The sequence below is a fragment of the Microcaecilia unicolor genome, chromosome 8 (genome assembly GCF_901765095.1).
Source record: "Microcaecilia unicolor chromosome 8, aMicUni1.1, whole genome shotgun sequence".
NCBI lineage: Eukaryota > Metazoa > Chordata > Amphibia > Gymnophiona > Siphonopidae > Microcaecilia > Microcaecilia unicolor.
In genome coordinates this window covers 246,133,847-246,159,368 of record NC_044038.1, presented here as the reverse complement: position 1 = coordinate 246,159,368, position 25,522 = coordinate 246,133,847, and the positions used below count along the sequence as shown (strand labels likewise).

At 42.4% G+C, this 25,522-nt stretch overlaps 1 protein-coding gene across 2 annotated transcripts in view; it reads right to left on the bottom strand.

The window, feature by feature from the left end:
* The window catches only part of LOC115475565 (poly [ADP-ribose] polymerase 2-like), a 153,364-nt gene that overhangs the window by 24,179 nt on the left and 103,663 nt on the right, over positions 1 to 25,522 (bottom strand). Inside the window, exons 1-9 of one of the 2 annotated variants that reach the window (XM_030211385.1) lie at positions 25,139 to 25,265; positions 22,800 to 22,977; positions 21,044 to 21,180; positions 17,539 to 17,745; positions 16,771 to 16,968; positions 13,633 to 13,703; positions 9,862 to 9,912; positions 8,824 to 8,920; positions 4,091 to 4,166 (exon numbers count right to left, since the gene is read on the bottom strand). In XM_030211385.1, the coding sequence (XP_030067245.1) occupies positions 4,091 to 4,166; positions 8,824 to 8,920; positions 9,862 to 9,912; positions 13,633 to 13,703; positions 16,771 to 16,968; positions 17,539 to 17,745; positions 21,044 to 21,180; positions 22,800 to 22,977; positions 25,139 to 25,214 (1,091 nt within the window). In that variant the 5' untranslated portion in view covers positions 25,215 to 25,265. Of the gene's footprint in view, positions 1 to 4,090; positions 4,167 to 8,823; positions 8,921 to 9,861; positions 9,913 to 13,632; positions 13,704 to 16,770; positions 16,969 to 17,538; positions 17,746 to 21,043; positions 21,181 to 22,799; positions 22,978 to 25,138; positions 25,266 to 25,522 lie in introns of those variants that run through there. The other variant, XM_030211386.1, reaches the window with a different exon arrangement.

Genomic DNA, 25,522 nt, shown 5'->3' with positions numbered 1-25,522 from the left:
TCTGGCTATAGTAACTATTACTGGGGGCGGGGGGGCGGGGAACACCTTTCTATAGTAAACATTTTAGAACTAAGGATGCCATTGGCGACAAAGATTGCTTCATATGAGAAGAAAGCACAGGACTGATAAACTCTGACATGAAGATATCCCTTCATGAATCTAGAGACAACCTGATGATAAGCCAGAGCCTTGTCTATGAAGACATGATTCTACCACCTACATTCTCTTCTGTCAGGTTGGTGGGCCTATCACTGTAAGATAATTCTATATAGGGGCATCTGCATTTAAGAGCAGACAACGTGCCTACGTCAAGCCAATTCTATAAAGAAAAGTAAAGTAGACACCCTACTTTCCTTTACAGAATACTAGCATAACAGGCCAAAAAGGTGCCTATATTGTAGGCAGAAGAACTAGTGACAGGGCTGGTGATCATTAAAAAAACACAGACAAATTATAGAGTTCTATAATCTACGTCCATATGAGTGAATTCCACCCATGTTGCTACATTCCAAGCATTTATTTTCTTCCTAGTAACTAACTTCGGTTTCCTCTGAATTTTCTTCTGCAACTTTGTATCATGATCCTGATTTCATTGTCCTTAAATTTTCTTTTCAGTAGACAAGAAATGCGATGGAGCACTTTTTACGAGTTTAAGTCTGGATCAAATTAAGTTTAACTTGCAGAAAATTAAGAATGCTTTTGTCAACCATCAATTGTGAAAGGGATGAAAGCAATTACTCCCCAAACTATACAGTTAATAATGAACAAGTCACTATCAGAAAGCATGTTGCCCCTTACTTTAAAAAGGGCATTTGAGAAAGAATTACTAAAAGACCCTACGTTAGATATCAACTCACCAATAATTACCGGCTATTTCTAATCTGCCTTTTTATAGCAAAAATGATTGAAAAGAGTGTGAATGATCAGTTGATTGATTTCTTGGATGCCCATCAAATACTGAATAAATTCCAACTTGGTTTCCGTGCAGAGCATGACACAAACTGTTACTGTTGATGCTTGCTACTATTCGTCCGGTTTTGACATTACATTGTTTGCTTATATTCTGTGTATATTAAGTTCAATGTGGATTACGTAGTAAAGAGAACTGGGAATAGCCTAGAGAATTACAAGAATAACAAACTTAGGGGCCATTTTACTAACGCGAAGCAAGTCAACCGGAGGATCGCCATGCAATTCGGAACTACCGCCAGGCTACTGCAGGAGCCCCACTGCATGCCATTTCCTGCCAGAAATATATATTTTTGGGGGTTGCGCGGCAGGGGAGTGCCTGGCGTTAATTGAGTAGTGCTGCATGCTGCCCTGTTTTCACCGAGATACCACAGGAGCCCCTATCACCTGATAAATAGGAGGCGGTAAGAGCTCCCCCAAGAAATGGCCATGCGGCAAGTGTTCAACTTACCCCATAGCCATTTCCTTTTTAAGAAGAACCCCCCCCCCCCCCATTTATCGGGTGGTGGTAATAGGTGGCCTTGGCGCATAGCAAACCCACGCACTACCCCACCACCACAGGGCTCCTTTTACTGCCGCTTGGGAAAGGGGCCCTTAGTATCTTTAGATCTCTCTCTGCTGTCTTTGATATCATCAATCATAAAATCCTATTAATACGTCTTCAAACAATAGGGATTTCTGGGTCTGTGCTTCAATGGTTTTGTCTCTCTTCTTTCTACGAGACAATTTTTGGTAATTAAAAGAGATCATTCGAGTCCATCAGGAGTTCCGCAGGGCTCAGCCCTTTTGGCCAAGTTAATATTTTTTTAAAGCCCTTATGTACACTTTGGGACTGGATTATAGAATCTGTGCTGATGATAAACTAGAACAACCCTACTCTAAGGCTTTGGACTTTTTAAACACCTCATTGAATTTGATTAACCAACAGATGATGGTTAATCATCTACAGTTGAATACGAGTAAGATGCAAATTATGTTTTTTTATCTAGTTATCCAGTTTTATCTTTTCCAAAATCCTGTTTGATTGATGGTGTGGAGATTCAGTTTACACAAAAGGATTTAGGACTTTAGGTGTTATGCTCAAGTCATCTCTTACTATGTGCAATCATCTATATATATAAAAGGCAACCCCAACGTTCTGAAGCCTCCACAGAAGTTGAGGCGCCCGAGATATCCGGTGTGCCCTGGAGTGTCTGCACCGCCCTCGCGTCAAAACGTCATGACGCGTCAAAACGTCATGACGTCGATGGCGGAGCTATTGACACTCGAGGGCCGAAACGGCCCACAGCGAACAAGGCAAGTAGCTTCGAGGGACGGAGGGAGGGGGCCCCTTGCTAGCGCCCGTTTCATTCCGCTCAGAAACGGGCATTTTTTCCTAGTCAGGTTAATAAATGATCAAGACAGTCTTTTTAAATTAATAAAAGTTGTCAGACATTTCAAGCAGTGCTTCCCAAGTCCAGTCCTGGAGTGCCCTTTGCCAGTCAGGTTTTCAGGATATCCACAATTAATATGTATGGAAGAGATTTGCATATAATGGAGGCAGTGCATGCAAATCAAGTTCATGCATATTCATTGTGGATATCCGGAAAACCTGACTGGCAAAGGGTACTCCAGGACTGGACTTTGGAAACACTGATTTGAAGGACTTACTAACTGCTGATAATTTTCGAATGGTAGTGCAGAGCACCACAGTCCATGTTTTGACTACTGTCAGAGCTTATTGACAGACATCCCTAAGCGTTATTTGAAATCATTACAAGTTGCTCAAAATGCTGTGGCATTTATGAGTAAAGGGCTATGATCATATAACCCCGACCCTGGTTACATGAAACTGGTTGCCTATAGAATTTTGGATTTGCTATAAAATCTTAATGTTGGTATTTAAAGTATTGACTGGTAAGTTTTCCCCAGTGGTTTCTGCTTCTTTGACGGTCTTCAACAGCTAACCTGGTAGATGTACCTTCTATAAGGTAATAGACCTTGAAGAATACAGGTCTGATATGCTTTATATCATGGGTCCTATGCTTTGGAATGCTCTGCCTCCAAATATTTGCACACTAAGAGACTTAAAAGATTTTAAGATTGCTTAATGACTGTTTTATTTCAGCAAGCTTATTAATTGGCCTGATTAATATCACTGTGCAGCAGCAAAAGTAATGACAGTGGTACGTGTTCATTTTGCTATGAAGATAGAGCAGAATATAAATCTTGTGAAATAATAAATAAAAATTGCTTTTCCCATGTTTTATAGAAACGTTTAAATGTCCGACAGGTTTCAATCATCTATATCCCCAGTTCCTTTATTCCTATGAATGGAGATGTGTAACAGGCAGAGTAGAGCAAGCAAAGCAGAATAGCTGTGAGAAAAGGGACTTAACAGAAGATCAAAGATGAAGATTAACAGTGAGGTGACAAAGGAGGCGGTAAAAACCAGCAATCGGACATAAAATAATACAAAAATAAACAAACTTCTTAAGTATTAAAATCATACAAAGTAAACAGTATGGCAAAAACATAAAATCAGAAAACATAAAATCAAAAAATATATATAAATGACATTACGAAAAAGAATTGCCAGACAACTTATAGGAACATAATGATTTTATTTAGAAAACATTGTTTAAGACACATGATTATGTTAAGATATACAAAATTTCTTTCTAAAAACAGACATGTAAATGTGAAGGTATCTAAATGGTTGGTTGCAAAATCAAAAACTGTTTCAAAAGGTTTCATTTTTGCAGTGTGACAAATTTTTTGCGACACCATTTATATGACATATTTGATTTTTATATATTTTTTTAGAAATTGAACATACCCCTGATGCAGGCTGAAGCTGAAACGCAGCATGTCAAGATTTATATTGGTTTTATGATTTTATACACAAATTCTTTGCCATAATGTTTAGTTTGTATAACTTTTTTTTTTTTTCAGAAAAGACATCTAATACAGACATGGTTGGTGTGCAGGCCACCGAGACAGAGACCAGATGCAAAATGGGTAGAAGAGCTAAAGAAGCAAAATAGAGGGCTTGGAGGGAACTGCCCAGAAGAAAGGCAGGGTGGGTGGATTAAGATAGTAATTGTAGATTGCACAGAGTCACCTGACATGAGCTCCTTACTTTTTCTGGAATATTTCTTTAGCTTTCTCCAGATCCCCTCCACAAGGCACAAGGGATTTCTGACCAACTTTTCCCACTGATAAGAACAGAAAACTGAAGTCAGGAACATACAATAATTCTTTCAATTCATAGCTCAGCTTTCCACATAAGTGCTCCAAGCGAGAAATAATTAGCATTGGTAACAGTAAAAAAATATCAGTTTAGCCAGTATAATTAGACAACAGAAGACCAGGAAAAATGAGATCTTACCTGCTAATTTTCTATCCTTCAGTCTCTCCAGACTATTCCCTATAAGTGGATATATGTCCTCCTACCAGCAGATGGGGAGACTGAGAACTACTAGTGACGTGACTCTATTAAGCTCTCTGCAGTCCTATGTCCTTCAATATTTTTATTGACAAAGCTAAGATGGTGGTAGCGGAACAGAGCCCCCCCCCCCCCCCAATAAACAACCCGAGGGGGAAAAGAACCACCAATGTGAAACATGCTGAAATGACATACCTGTCTGAATCTGGAACAGTAACGTCTCGTGACGAGACGCACATGTTCCTGACTTGTGTCTCTTTTACTCAAGCCTCCTCCTTTTTCTTTTATTTTTTTTCTGAATAGCATTACCAACTGTACCTTCATCATGAAAACAGATCCTTCCACAATCTAGAATTGCACCCATGTGCTGGTGAAACCAAGAGAGAAAGAAATGTTAAGAAATGGAAGAAACAGATAACAGCGAGAAAGGGTTTGGGAATGGTCTGGAAAGACTAAGAGGTAAGATCTAATTTCTCCTTCCTTAGTGTCTGGCTCCAGACCACTCCCTACAAACGAGGGAAGTACCAGAGCAGTACCTAACGAGGGTGGTATACAGACAAACCCTGAGCCAACACTGTGGCACCAAAGTTCACTTCCGCCCTGGCCTGAACATCCAACCTGTAATGCTTCACAAAGGAATGCAGAGATGACCACATGGCCACTCTATAAATGTCCAGAATAGGAATGAAGGCCTGCTCAGCCCACGATGTAGCCTGGGCTTTTGTGGAATGCGCTCTCAACACATCAGGAAGCCCTCTGCCACTGAGCAAGTACGCAGATGAAATAGATTCCTTAATCTACCGGGCAATCATGGTCTTAGAGGCAGCCTCACCCTTTCTCTGGCCTGCAAAGAAAACAAAGAGGGTCTCCGGTTTCCGAAATTCAGCTTTCTTCCACAAATAACAACAAAGTGCCCTCCATACGTTCAAGCAATAAAAAGGATCTGCCGAATCCTCCCTACAAAACACCAGCGGAGAGATAAACCGATTCAGGTGAAAGGTGGAAATCTTAGGCAAAAACGATGGAACTGGCCACAGCACCACACACTCCTCAAAAGAGCAGAAAGGGCTCCCTGCAAGACAGAGCCTGCAACTACAAAGCCCAATGAGCAGATGTAATGGCCACCAGGAAGGCCATCATCTTTTAAGGTAGACAAGCCCAAGGACTCAAAAGGGTACTTTCACCAATGCCACTGAACACAAGGTTCAGATCCCAAGGAGGAATGAATGAATGAAATAGAGGCCCTCACGTGCATGACTCCCTGCAGGAAGAACAACACGTCAGGATGGAGAGTTATCACCAGGCCCTGGACTGGCCCACAAAAAGCTGACAGTGCCAAATGCACCCACAAAGAAGAGAAGGTCAAACCGTTCTCCAAACCATCTTGAAGATATCTGGAATCAAGGCACGAAAGGGCAACATCCCCTTGCCATCACAACAATCTTCAAATATATGCCAAACCTTCACATACTCTAAGGAAGTAGAACACTTCCTAGAACTCAGTAAGGTGGCAATGACTGCTGCTGAATATCCTTTCTTCAACAACCATGCATGCTCAAGAGCCATGCCGTAAGCGAGAATTGATACATCAGGCATGGTGACGGGACTCTGAAAAAGAAGAGGAGTCTGTATCAACAGAAGGGGCTCCCAAACCACCAACTGCACCAGGTTGCTGTACCACAGAGCCAATCTGGGTGTACAAGCACCACACGGCCTTGGTGTGCTTCGATCCTTTGAATGACTCTGCTGAGCAGAGGTCACATTGGAAACACGTATAGCAGGCAGGGCTACTGCTGGGCTAAGGTATCTATGCCTTCCAAAATTGGCTCCTTATGAGCAAGAGCCTTGGTGTTCCCAAACGTGGCCATCACATCCATGACTGGGGGCCTCCAGCATTGAACTATGGACAGGAAAGTTGTCTCCGAGAGGGACCAGTCTCCTGGATCCAGAAGGCTCCTCCTGAGGTAGTCTGCTTTCACATCGACACCCCCATGACAAGATGCCGTCAACCTGTGAAGATGCTGCTCAGCCCAGGACATCAACTTAGCCACCAGCAGCACCAGAGGCCGACTGCTTGCTCCCCCCCGACACTCGCCAGAGCCGCTGCATTGACCAAGAGAATCCTGACCAGCTTGTGGACAATGAGCGGTTAAAAGGCCACCAGAGCCAACATATTTATAAATGACCTACAGATGGGGGTAACTAGTGAGGTAATTAAATTAGCTGATGACACAAAGTTATTCAAAGTTGTTAAACTGCAAGAGGATCTTACAGGACTGGGCATCCAAATGGCAGATGACGTTTAATGTGAGCAAGTGCAAAGTGATGCATGTGGGAAAGAGGAACCAAAATATAGCTACGTGATGCAAGGTTCCACATTAGGATTCACCACCCAGGAAAAGAATCTAGATCTAGGTATCTTCGTTGATGGTATGTTAACTTGAAACCCCCTGCTCAGTGCAGTAGTGGTTAAGAAAGCAAATAGAATGTAAGGAATTGTTAAGAAAGGAATGGAAAACAAAAATGAGAATGTTATAATGTCTTTGTATCACTCCATGGTGCGACTGCACCTCGAATACTGTGTGCAATTCTGGTTACCACATCTCAAAAACAGATAGTGGAACTAGAAAAGGTACAGAGAAGGGCAACAAAAATGATAAAGGGGATGGGAAGACTTCCCCATGAGGAAAGACTAAAGCAGTTAGGGCTCCTCAGCTTGGAGAAGAGACCGCTGAGGGGATATATGATAGAGATCTATAAAATACTGAGTGCAGTGGAAAGGATAGACATGAATCTCTTGTTTACCCTTTCCAAAAATAGTAAGGATGGGGGGGGGGGGGGGGGGGGGGGAACACAATGAAGAGCAAATTTAAGACAAACTGGAGAAAATATTTCTTCATTTAACGTGCAATTCAACTCTGGAATTAGTTGCAAGACAATGGAGTAATAGGAGTTATCTTAGCAGGGTTTAAAAGAAAGTCCAAAAGCAATATTAAGATGGGAAAATCCATTGCTTATTTCTAGGATAAGTAGCATAAAATCTGTTTACTGAACTATTTTTATGAATCAGGACAAGAGTCCCCAAATGAGTTTATTTCTCCTTATTCCTTCTTTCTGCCTTTAGTAAATCTGTCCCTCTGCCCTCAGCAATACATTCCCTTTGTCACCTGTCTTACATAAGAACAGTCATACTGTGTCAGACCAATGGTCCAAGTAGCCCAGTATCCTGTTTCCAACAGTGGCCAAGTCAGGTCACAAGTACCTGGCAGAAACCCAAACAGTGGCAACATTCCCCATGTCTGTCTCGATAGCAAGCTATGGACTTTTCCTCCAGGAACTTGTCCAAACCTTTTTAAAACCCAGATATGCTAACCGCCGTTACAACATTCTCCGGCAAAGAGTTCCAGAGCTTAACTATTCCTCGAGTGAAAAATATTTCCTCCTATTTGTTTTAAGAGTATTTCCATGTAACTTCCTTGAGTGTCCCCTAGTCTTTGAGTATAAAAAAAAAAAAAATCAATTCACTTCTACTTGTTCTACACCACTCAGAATTTTGTAGACTTCAATCATATCTCCCATCACCCGTCTCTTTTCCAAGCTGAAGAGCCCTAACTTCTTTAGCCTTTCCTCATGACAGGAGTTCATCCCCTTTATCATTTTGGTCGCTTTTCTTTGAACCTTTTCTAATTACGCTATACCTTTTTTGAGATATGGCGACCAGAACTGAAAGCACCATGGAGCGATACAGAGGCATTATAGTATTTTCAGTCTTATTTGCCAACCCTTTCCTAATAATTCCTAGTATCCTGTTTGCTTTTTTGGCCACCACTGTACGCTGAGCAGAAGATTTAACGTATTATCTACAATGACACCTAGATCTTTTCTTGGGTGCTCACCCCTACGGTGGACCCTAGCATCAGCTAACTATGGTTCAGATTATTCTTTCCAATGTGCATAACTTTGATTTGTCCACATTAAATTTCATCTGCCATTTGGATGCCCAGTCTTCCAATTTCGTAAGGTATTCCTGAAATGTTTCATAGTCCGCATGTGTTTTAACAACCTTGAGTAGTTTTGTGTCATCAGCAAATTTAATCACCTCGCTTGTTGTTCTGATTTCCGCATTTATAAATATGTTAAATAGCACCGGTCCCAGTACTGGTCCCTGCAGCACTCCACTGTTCACCCTCCTCCATTGAGAGAAATTACCATTTATCCCTACACTCTGTTTTCTATCCAATAACCAGTTCCTAATACACACCAGAACGTTGTCTCCTATCCCACGACTCTTTCGTTTTTTCAGAAGTCTGTCATAAGGAATTTTGTCAAAAGCTTTCTGAAAATCTAGATACATTACATCAACTGGTTCACCTTTATCCACATGTTTATTCACGCCTGGTGCTCTTTCCCTTCATCCCCTTTCTTACCTCTGCCCCATCTCATCCAAACATTGAAGCTCCTCTGCAAATCATCTTCCAGCAACTGGATGAGGTAGTACTTGTTGTTGTTAAACTGAAGGTTAGTCTTTGAAGAAACAAACAAACAAAAAAAAAGAAACCAAAGCGTTCTGAAAGACTTACACTTTTATCAAAATTTATTTTACATGAATGAAATTTCAACATCAATTCCTAAGCAAACTGATATTCCGTGCAATTAAAAGGGAACAGGCAGAAAAGAAACAGAAACTATACCTCTCAAATCTCTCACATAGAAAAGGCAAGATCCACTGCCATTTCCACTCACAGAAATGGGCTAAGACTGGACAACTCTCTGCAGGTAGAATTGTAGATATTATTCTACATCTGCATAGTTTTACCTGCTTGGTTTTGAGGTGTTCCAGAAGGCAGGATTAGCTGGGGGTGGCAACAAGAACAGTTTCGGATTTTCTAAACTATACATATTATTTTGGCCTGGAAAAAGTACTCACAGAAAAAGCAGGCTCAAATCGGCGTGGACACTTTCCAGGAGCAACACATCAAAACATAACTACCTGCCCTTCACCAGATTTGCTTTAATTATTGCTGCAAACCCTATGGGGAAACACTACAAATGAAGTTCAGGCAGTCTGATACTGCCCCTTAGCCATCAGTTACCTTCATACCACATTTTCTTACCTCAGATCACAGATCTTCACTGTTTTTCAAGCTGGAGCCAGTATGTGAAAACAAAGTTCAATAGTAGTCTGCTTCAGCCTACCACAGCCATGTCCATATTGCAAGGGCCTACTGCTATTACACCAAGATTTAAATGTAAAAACTCTAGTACCCCCTGCACACTCTGTGTGTGACTAGATATTCTGCGTGAAAAAGAAGTTGCATGCCTAAATTCAAAGGGAACGCACAAGTTAAAACAGTGACTGCTAGAGTGGGGTGAATGAGAGACAGACAGATATCAGCAAAGAAAGGACAGCGAGAAAAGTGCCAACACCAGGAGTAGACAAGACTAGAAGCCAGTTAATTGTTTACCTGGTTCAACATCACATCATAGATATCATCTCCTTCACAGAACACATGAGCCTGGGGAAGAAAGCGAAGGAGAATTTTAAGTCCAGGATATGCTCCTGCTGCCGCAGACCTTCAGAACTCAGCACTAGGTAGGAAACTGCAATTCAAAATCAAGGGCAAGGTTAAGGAACAGGTAAATTAAGCATTTATTTTGGGCACAAGCTTTGTGAGGGACATGTCTGCTTGAGCCACAGTACAAAACAAACATCATTACCTCTGGCCTACTGCACTGACCCATTAGAACAAGACCCAAGAGTCATCTGTCTCATCAGATACTGTAGATCAAAACCCCTCCCCCCTCGCTTTCCCCTTTCAAGAATCATTAGGCTGGTGTCCAAGAAGAGGTGGTCAACCCTATTTAAGGCCCCTGATGGCCTGCTGGAACTCTTCAACCCCAAAGCAAACTTGCAGGACCTGAAAGGGCAGGAAGCAGAGAGCAGCCAGACAGCTACTAAGCCTGGAGCTCACTAAGCCTGCAGGCTGACCTGATCGCCACTAGAAATAAGACTTTTCAGGTCAGAAACTTCAGGTGGCTCAAATGAAGCTTTCATTGACATTGAAATCCCACAACAACGTAAGAGGGTTGACCAGGGGCTTGAGCAATAGCAAGCCTTTCATGAAGCAGACAACTAGAGGCTGTACAGAGATGGGCTTTCCTTGCAGACACTGATGGTAAGTGCCAATTAGTACTTAAGTATTGCCATACTGGGAAAGACCAAAGGTCCATCAAGCCCAGCATCCTGTTTCCAACAGTGGCCAATCCAGGTCAAAAATACCTGGCAAGATCCTAAAAGAGCACAAAACATTTTATACTGCTTATCCCAGAAATAGTGGATTTTCCCCGTCTAATGGTCTAAGGACTTTTCCTTTAGGAAGCCGTCCAAACCTTTTTTAAACTCCGCTAATCGCCTTTACCACATTCTCTGGCAACGAATTCCAAAGTTTAATTACACGTTGAGTGAAGAAACATTTTCTCCGATTTGTTTTAAATTTACTACATTGTAGCTTCATCGCATGCCACCTAGTCCTAGTATTTTTGGAAAGCGTAAACAGACGCTTCACGTCTACCCGTTCAACTCCACTCATTATTTTATAGATCTCTATCATGTCTCCCCTCAGCCGCCTTTTCTCCAAGCTGAAGAGCCCTAGCCGCTTAAGCCTTTCCTCATAGGGAAGTTGTCCCATCCCATGTTGAGTTTGTCTCACTAATTTAGTGAAGTGAAATCTTGCCTCACCAATCTACTACATTTCTTTGAAGGGGTGAACAAACATGTGGATAAAGGTGAGCCAGTTGATATTGTGTATCTGGATTTTCAGAAGGCGTTTGACAAAGTACCTCATGAAAGACTCCAGAAGAAATTGGAAAGTCATGGGACAGGAGGTAGTGTTCTATTGTGGATTAAAAACTGGTTAAAAGATAGAAAACAGAGAGTAGGGTTAAATGGTCAGTATTCTCAATGGAGAAGGGTAGTTAGTGGGGTTCCCCAGGGGTCTGTGCTCCAACTGCTGCTTTTTAACATATTTATAAATGACCTAGAGATGGGAGTAACTAGTGAGGTAATTAAATTTGCTGACGACACAAAGTTATTCAAAGTCATTAAATCGCAGGAGGATTGTGAAAAATTACAAGAGGACCTTACGAGACTGGGAGACGAATCCCAACAGAGTTGATTTTGAGGCCAGACTGATAAGTGTAGAAGGTAATCACACCAGATGGGAAACCTCTTCCACTTGAAGTTATAATCTTTTAATGGAATCCTTTCTGGAATCAAGTAGGACATGGGAGACACCTTCATTCAGATTTGTCAGAATCAACTTTGAACCTCTCAACATCCTGCTCGGGTCAGGCAGGAAACCTCAGACCCATACTTGGTCCTCACTCTGTCCCACATTAACAAAAGAGGCTTCATAAATTAGCCAGAATCTGAGAATATGTTTAAACCCCTCCCCCTCCCCCCCCCCGGAAATCCATAATAAGCGTTTCAAAGGAAAATATGGGAAATATGCTTTCTCCAATAAGACCCCCACCCCGCCTTACCAGAATGGGACTCCCAATAGGACAATTGGCGCACTGAGCTGCCCGATAATACCACACCGGATTGGGAATGCCACCCCCCCCCCCAAGGGATTTAGACAACTTCCCGCCTCAAATAAAGCGAAGAAAATCCCGCTGAAGCAGTATCCAATTAGGAACCTCCATTGGCAAAGCTGGAAAAAGAAACAAAAGGCAAGGGAGTACCTTCATCTTAAGGGCTGCTATAAGCTTAGGAAAACCACCACATGCTCAGGAGGATGCTCAGAAGGATGCAGTTAATCCTCTCTGGGATCCTGCCAGAAACCTGTCACTATCATACAAGATGCTGTACTGTGTGGACCTTTAGTCTGACCCAGAACACTTTGCACTTATCAATCTTTCTGTGGTTGTGACCTCATTCACACAGCCAAAGAAAATGCATGACCCCCCCCCCCCCCCTCCCCGAAACACGGCCAATTTTTTTTGTTACATTTGTACCCCGTGCTTTCCCACTCATGGCAGGCTCAATGCGGCTTACATGGGGCAATGGAGGGTTAAGTGACTTGCCCAGAGTCACAAGGAGCTGCCTGTGCCTGAAGTGGGAATCGAACTCAGTTCCTCAGTTCCCCAGGACCAAAGTCCACCACCCTAACCACTAGGCTACTATTTGAGATTCCACATGGAATGTTGCTATTCCACTAGCAACATTCCATGTAGAAGTCGGCCCTTGCAGATCACCAATGTGGCCGCGCAGGCTTCTGCTTCTGTGAGTCTGACGTCCTGCACGTACGTGCAGGACGTCAGACTCAAAGAAACAGAAGCCTGCGCAGCCTTCTACATGGAATGTTGCTAGTGGAATAGCAACATTCCAGGTAGAATCTCCAATAGTAGCAACATTCCATGTAGAATCTCCAATAGTATCTATTTTATTTTTGTTACATTTGTACCCTGCGCTTTCCCACTCATGGCAGGCTCAATGCGGCTTACATGGGGCAATGGAGGGTTAAGTGACTTGCCCAGAGTCACAAGGAGCTGCCTGTGCCTGAAGTGGGAATCGAACTCAGTTCCTCAGTTCCCCAGGACCAAAGTCCACCACCCTAACCACTAGGCTACTATTTGAGATTCCACATGGAATGTTGCTATTCCACTAGCAACATTCCATGTAGAAGTCGGCCCTTGCAGATCACCAATGTGGCCGCGCAGGCTTCTGCTTCTGTGAGTCTGACGTCCTGCACGTACGTGCAGGACGTCAGACTCAAAGAAACAGAAGCCTGCGCAGCCTTCTACATGGAATGTTGCTAGTGGAATAGCAACATTCCAGGTAGAATCTCCAATAGTATCTATTTTATTTTTGTTACATTTGTACCCTGCGCTTTCCCACTCATGGCAGGCTCAATGCGGCTTACATGGGGCAATGGAGGGTTAAGTGACTTGCCCAGAGTCACAAGGAGCTGCCTGTGCCTGAAGTGGGAATCAAACTCAGTTCCTCAGTTCCCCAGGACCAAAGTCCACCACCCTAACCACTAGGCCACTCCTCCACTCCAAACCAATGACATGTTAGAAGGACCACCGAGTTCACTACTCGAAATGTGGGTTTCACAACCAAATTTGGGGGTCATGGCCCACTGTTCGGGAAGCCCTGCCTTACGTTCTTATGCTGCTGCTATCCAAACCAACTTCAGAATACAATTATATGAAACACTTTTAGAAAACATTACCTTCCCTAGTTTGGCTGAACATTCTGGATCAACTGGAGCTTTTCCCTTCAGAAGTAAGGTCTTTACAGATTCTATATCCAGAGAGAGAGAGAGAGAGAGAGAGATTGAAAAAAAAAAAAAAACCTGCTCTGGAGCACTTTAATATATATAAACATGTTTCTTTGATTGGGAGCCAGCTGCACTGGCTCCTAATCAAAGAACGTATCATCTTCAAAATCTGCACCTTTGTCCACCATGGTTCAATGACAAATTAAAAAAACTCAAAATACAATCCAGGAAACTTGAACGAGCATGGAAAAAAAAAAAACAAAAGATGAACATACACTCAATGCATGGAAACAAGGACACAGAAAATACAAATACGCAATAAGACAAACCAAAAGGTCCTATTACAAACCTAAAATAGGACCACATTACAAAGATATGAAGAAACTATTTCAACTCGTAAATAAGTTACTAGACACCACCCTTATCACCACAATCAACACAGACATCCCACCCGCAGACAAACTTCCTAACTATTTTAACGAAACAATAATAAAATTATGTAGCACACTTCCTCAACACAACACTGACATCGAAAATTTCTTCAACGACCTGGACCAAATCCCTGGTGGATGCCCAGCTGACCGTTTCCAGTCAACATTTACTCTCCTCACCATTGAATCAGTCACAAAAACGACTCATAGGTTTGCTAACACCCACTGCAAACTAGACATATGTCCCAGTCATCTACTCAAATCCGCTCCTGACCGCTTCATAACAGACCTCACATCCCACCTAAACTTCATGCTACAACAAGGTCTCTTCCCTGAGGAATATGGCAACATCCTACTCACCCCGATACCAAAAGACGCCAAGAAAAACACAAACAACCTAACCAATTACCGCCCAGTTGCATCTATACCACTAGTAGTCAAACTGATGGAGAGCTTGATGACCAAACAGCTTACGGCATACATGGACAAGTTCTCAATACTACACGACTCACGGGGTTCCGCCCCCACCATAGTACCAAAACTGTCCTAGTCACACTCCTGGCCAAATTCAAGCAAGAAATAGCCACAGGTAAAGTATACTTCTCCTCCAATTCAACATGTCAAGCGCATTCGACATGGTAAACCACAATATACTACTAAGACTCCTTGGCCATTTTGGGATTGATGGAAACATACTTAACTGGATAAAGGGTTTTCTAACCACCAGAACTTACCGAATAAAATCAAACTCAAACATATCATCACCGTGGAAAGCTACCTGTGGAGTACCTCAAGGATCACCATTATCACCAATACTCTTCAACATAATGATGATCCCACTGGCAAAGTCCTTATCCAACCGAGGCTTCATCCTGTTCATCTATGCAGACAATGTCACAATCTATATTCCCTTCAGTCATAATTTGACAGAAATAACCAATGAAATCAATGACGACCTGAACATCATGAACTCCTGGGCAAATTCATTCCAACTGAAACTGAATACTGAAAAAAAACACACTGCCTCATCCTCTCATCTCAACATAACAAGTACAAACCCACAACCATAAACACCCTAGAACACACCCTCCCTACCTCAGACAGCCTAAAAATACTCGGCGTCACAATTGACCACAACCTTACCCTTGAGGGAGCCAAGTAAACTCTGTAATAAAGAAAATGTTCTACTCAATGTGGAAACTTAAACGAATAAAACCTTTCTTCCCGAGGGAAATCTTTCGAAACCTAATACAATCAATGGTCCTAAGCCATGCAGATTAGTGCAACGCAATCTAGGCGGGGGGTAAAGAACAACTCACAAAAAAAACTCCAGACCGCCTAAAACACAGCTGTCAGGCTGATATTTGGTAAATCACGCTTTGAAAGTGCTAAACCCCTCCGAGAAAAGCTGCACTGTCTTCCAATCAAAGAAGTATATCTTCAAAATCTGCACCTTTGTCCACAAAATTATCTACGGCGTAGTCCCAGAATACATGACAGACCTCATAGATCTACCAACCAGAAACAGAATCTGATCATCACGATCACACCTAAACTTACATTACCCAAATTGAAAAGGACTTAAGGAATTATAGCCATAGGTACAGAATACCTGTTGAAAAAGCCAGGTTAGCAAATGAAGGTTCAGGCCTAGTTCCAGTGGTAATGTATTCCAGAGTTTTGGGGCTACATATGAAAAGGTTGTGTCTAATCGTATAACAGAGGGAGGAGGGAGACAAAAAAGACTGAAGAACTTATTGATGTGTTTGAACGCTGGAGTCATTTTTGATCATAAACTAAGTATTTGAACCTGTTCTTTAAAGATAAGGGAAATCTGATTTGGCTTAAAGGTTTTGGCTCTATACATTAAAATATACAGGTCAGTATTGAAAAGGACATATCTTTAGTGGCTGCTACTAAATGTATACGTCCCATAGCTGTGGATTTTCAGCAAATGAAAATCTCTTACCACTGTGGCACAATATAGACAATGCTGGAGTGGAGTTAGGGTAGAAAAGAATGGAACACCCAGCTACATCTAAAGTGGTAATATTTAGTTGCGATACATATGGGGGCATTTTATAACTGGAAAACAATCAGCACAAACTGCTATTTTATAAACTGTTCTATGCTCTAATTCCTTTTCCCACAGAAATGCACTTATCCATGTTGTAGGGGGCTCATTTCTCATGAAAACCCTGGTCAAATTTGCTCCATTTTTGAACTTAGTCTGTCTTTTTACAGTTTTTCCTCACATGGCAAGTTTCAACCCATTCCATCAATTCTCTGCTACAAAAGCTGGAACTCCTCCCATAGAAATCCATTGAGGGTTTTTTTTTTTTTGGGGGGGGGGGGGGGGTGGAATGCTTATATCTTTGGAATTCCCAGTGCAATTTGGCCCACTTTCAAACTTGTTGTGACTCTACCAGTTTCTCCCTCGTGCTGTTTCACCCATTCTGTCACATCCTCGGAGAGTTATTTTGCTCATAGCCAGAGACTTTCTTGACCCCTTTTGTGTAATTCTTTGCAACTTCTATTGGGTTGTAAAGAATAAAACAGCATAAGCAAAAGTTACAAAGAGGGGAGGGGGGAGGAGTCTCCCTGGCTCCTAAAATGTGTCTGCTACCTAGACCTCTCTATATTTTCAATCCTAAGATACCTTTGTCAGTGTTTGCCTGCATGGAAATGTCGTCTCCTCCTGTATCTTTATCTTCTGCCACAGCCGCTGTCTGGCTGTTCCCAGATTGCCTCTTCCTGCCTCTGTGGGTTCTCCTTGTGCTAGAAAGTCCTTCAGTTAATAAATCAGATGTGGAGCTAGTGCTATTTGGCTGCAAATTCACATCCAAAACCACGACCGCTGTGTGACAGAAAAGGAAGTACATCAAGATCACATTCTGTACAGCAAAAGGATCATGCACCAAACCAATTGAAATAGAACCTTGTTTTCTAATCTTTAGGGTGCTTCTCCATATTCCTCCAATTAAAATACTAAATACTTTCAAGGGTTTACATCTTCTACTACATATACAGATGTCACCTCTGTCCCTGATTTGAAGGTATCAGAGGGTGGCATCAACTTTTGACAACCATTTTGGCTGTTTTCCTCAGTCTCATTCTTAATTTCTCAGTGTGGTTCCACATCTAATACACTGGAGTTCAATATGATATGGATACATATAAAAAATAGAATATTTTAAACAGAAAAAGATGGGGTGCGGGCCTGTCCTCTGTGCTATAATGGCTTAAGACTCAAACCTTGCTATTATATACATGCTAAGTCAGTGCAAAACGAAATGTATGTAACAATAAAAGGATGACACACAAGACGTGAGTGAACACACAGGAAACAGCAGCTCTGGCATGAACACAGATATGCATATTGCCAAACATTAAACACTAAAACCAATTTTGACTCCCACTATTATACCTGACTTCTTGCGTTTCATTTTCCTCTTGTAACGGGAATTATCATTGATCTGTACCATTTTTGCCAGGTCTAGTGTGTATGAAGTTTTTCCAAAGGATGAAGAAATGCTTTTTTCATTCGCACACCGAGCAACCTCCAGTGCAAGACAGGTAGTTGCACTGTAAGGAATCCAGGATCCGTCATCTCCCTCCCAGTGCCAAACAAAATCTGCAGAGCGTATAAACTGTCAGGTATCTAACTCAGCTTCAAAGAAAAACATATCAATGCTTAGCTGACATTCCTAAATAAATTCTACATCAAAGTGCCAATCACAGTACAGCAGGATAAATAAGAAAACTGTATATTCTTCAAAGTAACCTTCTGCAAAGCCTAACCCTGTAGTCCCATCCCCATTATCTTTATCCAACTTTGTACAGAACTTTACCCTCACAGAAGCTGAGAGGGATCAGAGAGGAACAACAAAAACCGGTGGGGGAAGAGAGGTTGGTGGTTGGGAGGCGAGGATAGTGGAGGGCAGACTTATACGGTCCGTGCCAGAGCCGGTGATGGGAGGCGGGACTGGTGGTTGGGAGGCGGGAAATACTGCTGGGCAGACTTGTACGGTCTGTGCCCTGAAAAAGGCAAGTACAAATCAAGGTAAGGTATACACATATGAGTTTATCTTGTTGGGCAGACTGGATGGACCATGCAGGTCTTTTTCTGCCGTCATCTACTATGTTACTATGTTAACCTTGTGAACTACTGTGTACCTGAGGGACAAGGAATACTTTTTCCTCCATAACCCTGATGTGTAAAATCTATACCAAATCTCAGGAACGCGACACTACTGAGAAACTATGGTAGGAAGGGAAAAGGATACATACTGGCCTAACACTGAACAGAATAAAAAGATGTCTACCCAAAGCTAGGCGTTAGGGTTAATGATGGTGGCTTTGATAGTGCAAAACCTTCAGAAAATATCCCTGATGCAGCCACAGACCATGGTGAACTTGTTCATAGACTCACTGCATCATGAGATAAACCGTAGAAATTAATGAAAAATGTATTGGATATTTTCCTGTGTTGTGTTCTGAAGTGTATTTCTCCTATTTGGGGGACAGAGAGAGAGAGACAGACAGACAGACAGAGACAAAGAGAGAGATCTTTGCTGAAGCCCTGTAAAAAACAGTTATATTTAATAACTGGTGAACAGCTTTATATATATGTCCTGATCTCCCCAGGTACTTTCTAGGAAGTATGCAAATGTTTAGTTAGTTTTCCATTTGATCCATTTTCAGTTACTGTTTGCTAATTGCACTTTTTTTGCCCACTGTTCCAAGTTCTGAGAATAAACACATTTGTTTGTTCGTTCTGCCTGTCTGGTCTGATAAAGAATCCTGGTGGTTTGTGTGCTGAGTCTGTGAGTACTTTCTGGGAACTATGGGACCACTGGGAGTGTGGTTCCAGTAACCTACAAATCACTGGGGATAATTTAAAAGCGGGAGACTTGCCCAAAGGTAGTTGTGACACAGTCGGAGGGTGTAAATGTACAGCAGATAAGTGTTGCCACACTGGGACAGACCAAAGGTCCATCAAGCCCAGTATCTTGTTTCCAACAGTGGCCAATCCAGGTTACAAGTACCTGGCACGATCCCAAAACAGTACAATACATTTTATACTGCTTGTCCCAGAAATAAGCAGTGGATATTCCCCCCAAGTCCATTTTAATAATGGCTTATGGACTTCTCTTTTAGGAAGAGATCAGGCAGACCTGAGTTGTGCTGGGGATAGACCCTCTAAGTGGAAGTGGGGTAATCCCAAGCGGGTGGCTAGGCGCTTCGTGACAGCAATGCACTGGAATCATGACCCCAAAAGAATTATGCAGAATGAAGTTATAATCACCTGGAACATCCCCTTTCTTAGTGCAAGTAAACCGAACACAGTGGTAAAAGATAAACAACAGAATGGCATTGATCACAGAGGTGTCAGTTCTAAGTGATTACTCAATCACATGGAGACACAGGAGATCTTCAAGCACCAAGCAATTCAGTCTGAGACTGAAGAAAATGGGGTAAAACATACAGAAATATTTTCCATTATATCTGGAGAGGTTGCCTACACATGTAGCGGTGGCCGTAGCGAGAAGGTTGTTAGGCTGTATAGAGAGAGGTGTGATCAGCAGAAGAAAGGAAGTGTTGATGCCTCTGTACAAGTCGTTCGTGAGGCCCCACCTGGAGTATTGTGTTCAGTTTTGAAGGCCGTACCTTGCGAAGGATGTTAAAAAAATGGAAGCGGTGCAAAGAAAAGCTACGAGAATGGTATGGGATTTGCGTTCCAAGACATATGAGCAGAGACTTGCTGACCTGAACATGTATACCCTGGAGGAAAGGAGGAACAGGGGTGATATGATACAGACGTTCAAATACTTGAAAGGTATTAATCCGCAAACAAGTCTTTTCCGGAGTTGGGAAGGCGGTAGAACGAGAGGACATGAAATGAGATTGAAGGGGGGCAGACTCAAAAAAAGATGTCAGGAAGTATTTTTTCACGGAGAGGGTGGTGGATGCTTGGAATGCCCTCCCGCGGGAGGTGGTGGAGATGAAAACGGTAAAGGAATTCAAACATGCGTGCGATATGCATAAAGGAATCCTGTGCAGTAGGAATGGATCCTCAGAAGCTTAGACGAAATTGGGTGGCGGAGCAGGTGGGGGAAGAGAGGTTGGTGGTTGGGAGGCGAGGATAGTGGAGGGCAGACTTATACGGTCTGTGCCAGAGCCGGTGATGGGAGGTGGGACTGGTGGTTGGGAGGCGGGAAATACTGCTGGGCAGACTTGTACGGTCTGTGCCCTGAAAAAGGCAAGTACAAATCAAGGTAAGGTATACACATATGAGTTTATCTTGTTGGGCAGACTGGATGGACCATGCAGGTCTTTTTCTGCCGTCATCTACTATGTTACTATGTAACATTTTATGAACTCCAGAGGGAAGCTCTCTTTGGCACAATGGAAGTGTTACATTAAGCATCAGCAGTGAATTTTGAAGACTGAGATCATGCTCCACATACCCAGGCTTAGGATTGAGATTCATTTCTATCACAGAATATTCAAAACGAAACCATTTGGTGACATTGCTTCTAAAAGAAACCTGACCATGCAGATCAATACATGACCACCACATCTGGGACATGCCCTCCTCACCAGCCCTCTGACCTACAGTCTCAGCAATGAATCTTTTAACCTCTCTCTGTAATACCCTTCTTAATATGATTTATGGTTTATTAGGTTTTTACTAAACTGCCTTTCGCGAACACATCAAGGCGATTACAATTCAAAAATAATAAAGTGTTTTTATGAATTAGAAAATGCGCACTGCTGTAAGGAAAGTAAGCTGATTACTCATCCAGACAAGATGTGGGCGAGCAGGTAGAGGGACAGACTAGAGAACAACTTAGAAGAAATGGGAGAGTGGAGAGCAGGTGAAGGGCCAAAGACTGGAGAACAACTTAGAAGGTTCTGAAGCTACTCACAAGACTCCTGGTCTCTAACGGCAGCACGGATACGTCTCTCGGCTCCCGTTTTTGTGTTCTGTTGCACCATTTTCTTCAGGTCAAGATGGAATTTGTCATTGTCAGTTGGCGTAACTGTTATGGTACATTTGCCTGATCTGGATACAAAAAAAAAAAACCCTGTCATGTTCAGGAATCAAAACAACAACATGAAGACAGAAATGATCTACTAATTATAATACAAGAAGTAAGAAAATTGCATCCTCATACGCCACATCAAAAAAGAACAAGGCTGGAGCAGGAATAGTCACGTATGTGTGGGGATTTTGAAATCCATGTGAATATCTTATCCAAGAGATTTTGCACCTGCAAATTATGCAGGTACACAAGTACATACAGACCTTCAAAGCTCCCTATACAGACTGAAAAATACCTCTGTTTGGTAGAAGGACAAGGCATTGACTTCCAAACTGGCCTCTCCCACCTCCCCACTCTCCCATAAAGGCAGATCTCAACAGTCAAAGATCTGAGGTATTGTCCCACTCAACCTGGAAACAAGCAGAACTGCAAAAATTCCTGTCTGGACCACTGCATCTACATCTCTGAACTCAGAAAGGGGATCCTGCTCAACCAAAGGAAGGTTTCTGGCAGACTGCTGCCCTGAGAAAATGAACCAGGATCCACTTCCACTACGGAAAACTTCCTGCAGACTGTGACCCTGGGAGCCTAAGAAGGCTTCTACTGAAGACAAAAAAATACTGGCAAGTGCCTGGGCTGCAACACTCCTTAAACCAAGCCTACTACTAACATTAAACATGCCTCAAACCTCCCCCCACTTCTCTTCATCTTGTCCTTCTCTATACAATTGCATTATCTCTGTGACTTTTTTTTACCCATACATTGTATACCTTGTATTACCTCTATGACACTTTGTACCCAAACATTGTGTCATCTCTTTGATATTTTGTACCCCTACATTGTAAGCCGCACTGAACCTATCGAGCGGGAAAGAGCAGGGTATAAATGCTATAAATAAATAATGTCACTGGAAAGAAATATTCTGTCTCCACCAGGGAAAACTGCCTGCAGACTGTGACCTCAGCAACCTATGAAAGAGTCCTGCTAAACCCATGCATCTGGACTGGTCTAGCTAGCAGAACAGACCCACTTGACATGAGAAATCATAAAATGATTTACTCTCATAATATGCATTGATTTATTTTTGCATTTCTACCACACATTTTTCAACCTATTGGAAAATTCAATGTGGCTTATAGTGAACTTAAGATATACTGGTTACAGGTTATGAAGTCATTTAAGGTTGACATGTGCTTAGTTCTCTTCTGACCGTATCTTGATTAATTAATTTATTTGTGGCATTTATACCACTACTACTACTACTACTTAACATTTCTAGAGCGCTACTATACCCCGCTCTTTCCCGCTCAATAGCAGGTTCAGTGCGGCTTACATGTATGGTACAAAGTATAACAGAGATAATACAAAGTATGGGACAGAGTGTCGAAGAGATGATAGATTTACGTAGAGTAGGACAAAAGTGATAGGTGTGGGGAGAGAATTGGAGTGTGGCCGGTGCTAGTGGTGTAACTTAGGATCGGGGTTTAGGATTTGCCATTTGGGTAGGCTTGTTTGAAGAAGTGTTGGCCGGTGGTCTGCTTGACTAAGTACAGTTTCCAAGGATCCCTCATCTCTTTACTGTTACAGGCTTCCTATATAACCATTCTTGCTATTTCTGTGATGACAGTCCTATGCTGACCTGAAGGCTTCGTTGAGTTCTGCATTTACTTCTTGAGAGTAAGCATTCCACACATCATCACCTTCCCATTCCCAACGGAACTCCAATTCTGGTGCAGTTTGTGAATCAGATTCTTCCTTTTCACTCTCCTTCTCCTGTTCTTGGTTACACTGTGTAGACTTTCGTTTCCGTCTCGCATCTAGAAAACAAAGAATGATAAATTAGGAACCTGACTTCCTCTCCTTTGCTCCGCATCCCAACCTCTAGTCACACCCTATAACATCCTCCCTTTATGCCATTTTATCCCTGCTACTCTGTAGCCCACCAATTCATGTCTTATATAAGAACAGTCATACTGGGTCAGACCAATGGTCCATCTAGCCCAGTACCCTGCTTCCAGCAGTGGCCAATCCAGGTCACAACTACCTGTCAGAAACCCAGTAAGTAGCACCATTCCATGCTACCAATCCCAGTACGGCTGTTCTCATGTAATAATTCCTAGAATCCTGTTTCCTTTTTTGGCTGACGAACACTAGGCAGATGATTTCAGCGTATTAACTAGAATAAGACTTAGGTATTAGCATCAGATAACTATGATTTGGATTATTCTTCCCACTGTACATTTGTCTACATTAAATTTCATCCGCCATTTGTATGCCCAGTCTTCCAGTTTCCTAAGGTCTTCCTACAATTTTTCACAATCCACATGTGTTTTCACAATGTTAAATTGATTATGTCTTTTATAACCCATTCTGGGTGTTTTCAAGAGAACAGGCTAAATATCAAATAAATAAAGGAGCCGTTTTATTAAGGCGCAGCAATATCTGGGCTTAACACATACTAACACAAGATTTTCCTGTACACTAAGACCTGATTTACCATGGCAGTATATTAAGGATTTTTCCAATTTGTTTGTTTTACAGGTTCCTAGAGTGGTAGCCCTACCGTAAGGCCAGCTAAGGCGAGGGCCTCAGCCACCACTCTTCCTGGAGTGGAGCTCCTTCCTTCTTCAAGTTTACCTTTTTTTCCCATTTTCCAAAAGGTGCCGGTATCGATTCCCATAGGCTGCCCTGCTGTCAGCACCAGTGGACTGCCTCTCTGCTGTAACTTCCTGTTTCCTCAGAGATGGGCCACAGTAGAAAAGAGACTGGTGCCGGCGGCAGGGTAACCTATGGGAATCACTACTGCAACCACCATTTGGAAAATGGGGCAAAAGGTAAACTTGGGTTGGGGGAGGTGCCAGACCGTGGCCCAGGGGGAGGAGGGGGCAGCATCTCAGCCCTGCCTCGGGTGGCAGCTTGCTGTGGGCCACCCTTAGGTCCATTAATGCTCAGGACTTGCAATAAAAATAACCACCCAGGAGGCGCTAAGTCCGCATTGATTCAGCATTGACCTTTGAGGAACAAGTATCCGATGTAGTGAAAAAATCTTTTTTTCATCTGAGGCGGCTTCGGTCAGTTAGAAATTCAGTAAGTAAGGACTCTCTCAAAACACTGACATCTGCATATATTACTTCACGTTTAGACTACTGTAATATTGTATATGCTGGGATTACTCAAGCAAACTTAAAGCGATTACAAAGAATTCAAAATACAGCAGCACGTATGATCTGCAGGGCCCGGAGGGATGATAGAGTAACACCCTTATTGCATCGTCTGCACTGGCTCCCGGTCGAAGCAAGAGTAAAGTTTAAGGCTCTTGTTCTGACCCACAAAGCCTATTACACATTAAATCCTAGCTACTTGTCGAATTTAACAATTCCCTACACCGCTATGCGAACTCTTAGATCCCTAACAGATAACAGGTTAGTTATTCCCCCTCTTGCTAAGGCTAGATGGGAATCTACACGGAGATCGGCTTTTTTCTATTTGTCACCCTCCGAGATAAGGTCAAAAAGAAAAAGAAAAAAGGGGTAGCTTAACTGTATATTAGATTTTTAATTTGTACTGATTTTATTATGTAGTTTATTTTGGTTGTTGTGCTTTCCTGTCATGAATGGAATTCCTGTTTGTTTATTTGTATACACTAATTGTTTTTATACATATGTAAAGCGTTCTGTTTTGCAGCTGCAATAAGACACGGTATATAAATTAACATAAATAAAATAAATAAAAATAAATTATCTAGTTAGCACATACTAGTTGGACCAGGAATGAGTGTGTGACTTATTCGTGACACGCCCCCTCCCAAAAATATTTTATTTCCCATATTAAGCGCAGATTAGTAAAAGGGACCCAAAGTTAGCCAGAAAAACACACAAAAAAGCGCGCGCGCACACTAATGCTGCAGAATCATAAAACTGTCAGACGTGTGTGCGCTAATTTCAGACATAAGCGCGCAGAGCCTCCCATTGAAAATACCAGTGCTGTTCCCAGGCTCAGCCTGCGCCTCGTCTGTATCGCTTAGGCGCCGCTTAGTCCCGCGAGCAGCTGCCATAACGCGAAACGAGTCTCCGATCAGCGATACGGAAGCAACAGCGACAGCTAAAAACAGGCGCCGCCAAGACGTCAACGCGCTGGCCTGTTACACTTCTGGACCCGCCCCGACGCACGGAACGCCTAACATTCATTTCCGGGTTAGCCGTCGACACCTCTTTTTTTTTTTGGAGGGGGCTAATAAATTTTATTGAATTTTGCAGCAAAGTATAACAAAAACATGGATGAAAAATCAGCAGTAGCGCTATAGAAATTTTAAGTAGTATTCTTTCGTCTTCAATTTTTTTTTGCCACCCTTTAAGGCCTTTG